Source organism: Phaethon lepturus, unplaced genomic scaffold, assembly GCF_000687285.1.
Source record: "Phaethon lepturus isolate BGI_N335 unplaced genomic scaffold, ASM68728v1 scaffold23426, whole genome shotgun sequence".
NCBI lineage: Eukaryota > Metazoa > Chordata > Aves > Phaethontiformes > Phaethontidae > Phaethon > Phaethon lepturus.
This window is the reverse complement of record NW_010546010.1, coordinates 2,557-7,887: the sequence shown is the minus strand read 5'-3', so window position 1 is coordinate 7,887 and position 5,331 is coordinate 2,557. Positions and strand designations below refer to the sequence as shown.

The following is a 5,331-nucleotide window of genomic DNA, read 5'->3' as shown; positions in this document are numbered from 1 at the left end:
GCGGAGCCCCTCCGCAAGTCCCCGGGCATCCAAACGCGATGTCCGCAAACCCCATTTGGGGGCTTTGGGGGCCTGTTTTGGCTTTCCCCCATTTGAAGAGGACAAAAGCCCACTTGCGCTCCGGGCTGGAGGCAGAGCCTGCGTCTCCCTGCGGCGTGGCCGGATCCTGCTGCTGTGCCGTGCCCTCGTGCAGGGGACCGCACACTTGTCACGGAGGCTGGCAAAGCCCTATTTTACAGCTCCATACGGGTTGTTGATTATAATTGCTGCACTCTGTCAATCTAGTAGCGGCCACAAAACTATCAGAGGCCTTTTTAGGTAAATAAAGGTTTCTTTACTAACGCATGGAGCCTCGTAAAGCCCTCACTGTGAAGGCAGCTGGTTGTAGTTAGGGTCTGTAACTGCTCCCCATCGCAGTGGGGAGGAAGAGGAAGGATAACAGAGGAGGAGTGGCAGGCAGAGAGGGAGAGGAGGGGATGCAGGGGAGGGTTGGGTGGAGTGGGGGGACCAAAGAGGATGATAAGGGCCTACGGAGGCGGTGCTGATGAGCACAGCGATAGTCGCCGCCTTAACAGGTGTACGGAGCGCGTGAGGGCACAGGGATCTCCAGTTCTTGGCCACGGCACAACTGCTCTTGCTTTTCTCTCCCTTTTGCCATCACTCCCAAATTTCCCACACCAAGGGTCTCCAGGGATGAAGATCTACATTGACCCCTTCACTTACGAGGACCCCAACGAGGCGGTCCGAGAGTTTGCCAAGGAGATCGACGTATCCTTTGTGAAGATTGAAGAGGTCATTGGAGCAGGTGGGTCTCACCATCCCCTGCCGCCCGTCCCTCCCTGCCCTCTCCGCCGCTCCTGCATGGCCATGCATCCACCTGGAGCAATTTTCTGGGTCCTTCACCGGGAAACCCTCAAGGAGGCCGTGAGACATCAGGCTTGACTGGGTTTGTGATGGGTTACGGAGGGCACAAGGTTGGTTTCTGCTCTCAAAGTTCCTCTGAGGCGGGAAAGGCTCCATGAACGTATTTGCTGGGTGACCGTGGGGCCTTTTGGCATTTCCTAATTGGCTTTTCCATGAGATAACATGAAGAAAGCCAGAGCTCGCTCTAGTCTGTGCCATACCGCCATACATATGTATATATACACACACGTGCATGTATCTGTATGTCATCCCTGCTGCTTTTATTGCCATTTTTAAATAACTTGTGTCGTACTTGTGGAAGAGAAAGTGAGAAGCCAGGGGGAAGCTGCAAAGCAGCAGAGAGCTGGGTCGGTCAGAATCAAGTTCAGCCATGTTGCTGCTCATCAAGGCAAAGTGGCTGCAAACCTGGCCTAAATGTAATCCCTCCACAGGCAAATTGTACCTTGCTGAAGGAAAAGCTCTCCCGCTGAAAATGAGAGGATGCTTTCTCTGTATTTCAAATCAGAGGGCAGCAATGAAAGCAGCCCAACTAGTTGTCTATGCCAAGATAAGTGAAGTGCGAAAAGACAACTGAGATTATCAACGCCGACACCTTATATTTGAGGTTGTCCTTAAATGTTGATGCTCTTGCTCTGCAAATCCTTCTTGCGGGGGTTTGCAAGAGTGGCCCCAGCCTCTGCTTCTGTTGGTGCGGGGCTCTGTCACCTTGGAGAAGGTTGGAAGCCCATATGTGTCCTCAGTAGCAGACATTGCCCCTTTTAAAGAGGACAGGCGAGTAGATTTATAGAGGAGAGCACCACTGAAGTGTTAACTGGCTGACGTTTCTCAGCTGATTGGTTTGGAGACCAAGCAGCTCAAGGTGCCATTACTCTTAGCAATGTTTTATGTGGAGGAGGAGGTGGTAGCAGATGATCTGGCACTTGCAGGGGAGTTCGGAGAAGTGTATAAAGGACGCCTGAAGTTACCTGGCAAGCGGGAGATCTATGTGGCCATCAAAACACTTAAAGCCGGCTACTCCGAGAAGCAGCGCCGGGATTTCCTGAGCGAAGCCAGCATCATGGGGCAGTTTGACCACCCCAACATCATCCGGCTGGAAGGAGTGGTGACCAAAAGTCGACCGGTCATGATCATCACAGAATTCATGGAGAACGGGGCCCTGGACTCCTTCTTGCGGGTAAGGCGAGCTGGGGCCGCGTGGGCTGTTGTTCAGCTGTGGGATTCAGGAGCGAGGTGGTGGCATCCTGTCCTGTCGATCCCAGTGTGTTTCCTCAGCTTGGGAGCTGGTTGCAGCGTGCTTACACCCCTAAACCACGCATGTTTTGGTGGTGGCATACCTCTGCTTTAACCGGGCAGGGCAGGGCAGCTGGGTAGTCCTCTGGGGAGGTGCAGCACCCTCCCAAGGTTGGCGGTGAGCCACTCTGGTCCCGCAGTGGGGTCTGCACGCTCAGCCCGGTGCCTGCTCTTTCCTATCGCAGCAGAATGACGGGCAGTTCACAGTGATCCAGCTGGTGGGGATGCTCCGAGGAATTGCCGCCGGGATGAAGTACCTTGCAGAGATGAATTACGTGCACCGAGATCTGGCTGCCAGGAACATCCTGGTCAACAGCAACCTGGTGTGCAAAGTATCGGACTTTGGCCTCTCGCGCTACCTGCAGGACGACACGTCCGACCCCACCTACACCAGCTCCTTGGTACGTACCTCTCGCAAGGTTTTTGGGCTTGCTCAGCATCCCCCATGTCTGCCCTGCACCCGCTGCTGGCTGAGTCTGGGAGAAGGGCACTGGACGTACGCCCTGGAGCTTCTACCATGAGTGGGAGCATCTTGGGAGTGTTCCCACCACATGGACTCGTGACCTGTAGACCCTGGCTGTGGCTGCTACCCATCATCCTCTTTTCCCTCCTTTCTCTGCCTCCCTTTTATGAGTTTTCTGCCTCCCTCCTCCCCCAAGCACCTTTCTGCCCTTGGCAGTTTCCGGAGGAGCCTCTTCCCTCTCCTTCATGGAGGGAAGGTGCATGGAGGAGTCCCTGGAGAGATCACAGGGAGGGAGATCACAGCATCTCCCCACGGCACAGTGATGGCGTTTTAACTCCCCTTCCCCCAGCGCTCTAGATCTGGTCTGCTTTTCTCTGCTGGAAACTTGTTCCAGGCATTAATTAAAGAGACAAGCCTAATGGGGGCCCTGCCGTTCCCCAGCCACCCTTCTTTCCTTCATTAACTCATTCATAGATAATGGCAGCTCCGCTCTCCCCTTGCTCCCCGCTGCCCTGGGGACCCCGCAGCTCCCCACCATGGCCATTCTCCTGCCAGCGGGCTTGCGAGACCCTTACTGGTGTTGAGGATGAACGGAGGAGACGAGCAACCCATTGAGCTCGTCTCATCGACGGGTTAAAAGAGCGTGTGTTGGGTGCAAGCACGAGGTGGCACTGACTCCCGCAGAAGCAGGGTTTTGGGCTGCTGAGCTGTGCCCAAGCGCCGGGGCTGGCTCCAGCCTCTGAAACGGGAGACCCAGAGAGGTGCCTCTGAGGCTGGCTTTGCGTTTTGGCCCGGCTGCAGCCCCTGGCTCTTCCTCCGCTGCTCGCGGGGACGTTTCCCCCCTCCCTGGACCTGCCCCGCTCCCTGCCCACACCTGCTCTGCAGGCAGTGGCCTTTGAGCCGCTTTGACCCATCAATTCATTTTTTGTTCAAAGACCCTGGCAGTAGCTGCTGGGATGAGGCACAAAGTAGCCTTTCCCCACCTTTAGAGATAAAAGAGATTATCTCATCTGTGTTTTTATTTAATTTAGGCCATAATAGATCTCCCCGGCAGCTGGGAAGCGATGCTGTGCCTGCGATTACATCACTCTGCCTCCCACAGCAGGTTTTTAGCTCTGGGGAAAAGGCAGGAAAAACAACCTAGCAGTTAATTTCTCCATTTGTAGTTATTCAAATCAAATTTTTTGCCATTCATCCTTCAAGAGCGGCTGATGCTTCGTCGGAAAGGCTACGGAAAAACAATTGCGCTAAACGATTTACAATGCAATTCTGCCTGGAGTAAATACCGTGCATGTCTGTGGTTTTCCTTCATCCCTCGGCTTTTTTTGCTGTTAGTTTAGCAGTGCTTGCCCAAGGAGCAGTCCCTCTGCTGCCCCTCGACATGGCCCTTCCTGTCCTGCCAGGAGCTGGGACCTGCCCTGGCTTGATAGGGTGGCTTGAGACGCCGAGCCTGATTTTGAGGTTTTAGGAGAAATGAGGGGCTCTCTGCCAAAGGCACTTTCCTGTTCCAGTGTTTTCCAAGTGTCCTTTGGGGCTTAAAGGTGTTTTGCTTTTTGCCTCCCACTCCAAAAGTGTAAGCTTCCAGCAGCTGTGGGAGCCCAGACGGTGCCGTAGAAGATGCTCTTGGGTTAGACCTTGTTTCCATCGAAGCCCAAGGGACAGGAATACCTGTGGCTCCTTGCCTGAGACAAGAGTAGTGCAGTCCTGCGTAGCCCTTGTCACCTGATGTCTCCCTGGGAAGGTAGCTGGGGACAGGCCACCAATGCGCTGGGTCCTGCAGGGCAGCCACAGTGGGGAAGTGTCACTCGGGGGGGACACCTGAGTGGGATAAACCCTTCTGTTTTCTTTAGCTAAGCCCTTTTGTGCAGGTACAGGATAAGTTCATGGAGGTGTTTTAGGTCCCTGCCTCCTCGTCCCATAGGGTACCGCCTGCCCACCCCTCAGCGGGGTCCCCAGGGACCGGGGGGGCTCCAGCCCTGGCTCAGGGGTGTCCGGGCTCCTCCCAAGGAGCCGTTTCTCAGCTGCTCTCCCTTTTTCCGTAGGGAGGGAAGATCCCCGTCAGGTGGACAGCGCCGGAGGCCATCGCCTACCGCAAGTTCACCTCAGCCAGCGACGTCTGGAGCTACGGCATTGTCATGTGGGAGGTGATGTCGTTTGGGGAGAGGCCCTACTGGGACATGTCCAACCAAGACGTAAGTACTGGGGGTCATCCACACAGCTCCCGGGGGGGAGCTGGGGCGGCTTATTCCCAAAAGAAAGCTCTGCCTGAATGGCTATGTGCCCCTTCCCAGCACCTCGGCAGCATGTGGTTTTGGAGATGAAACAGGCTGGCGAGTGAGAGGATGCAAGGAGGGAAATTGGGAAGAAAAGCCAGTGGGCTGGTAATTGGACTTCAGCAAGCTGCAGGGCCTTTGAAAATGTTCAGAGGGTTTATGAGCGGGGAAAGAGCTTTGGTAGTTGGACTGCTGTGCTCCGATGCGATCTGCCAAGATAATGAGTGGCAGCTTTCCACCGGGAGGAACTGCGGCGTGTGGAGCATCAGAGCGGAGATTAACCTCCAAGAGCCCCTGCTCTGTCGGAGCTGGGAGCATCTCCTCCCGTTCCCTTTGCTGCTGATCAAAAGGGCTGGCAGCCGCCTTCCCAGCCTGCGGCCG

The 5,331-nt window shown here is 55.3% G+C and overlaps 1 protein-coding gene across 1 annotated transcript in view; it reads left to right on the top strand.

Annotated features, from left to right (window-relative positions):
* LOC104622403 (ephrin type-B receptor 1-like) overlaps positions 1–5,331 on the top strand; it is a gene marked incomplete at its 5' end in the record, with an annotated part of 22,749 nt that overhangs the window by 15,424 nt on the left and 1,994 nt on the right. Inside the window, 4 exon segments of the mRNA XM_010289167.1 lie at positions 683–805; positions 1,851–2,098; positions 2,400–2,615; positions 4,720–4,869. Of these exon segments, the coding sequence (XP_010287469.1) occupies positions 683–805; positions 1,851–2,098; positions 2,400–2,615; positions 4,720–4,869 (737 nt within the window).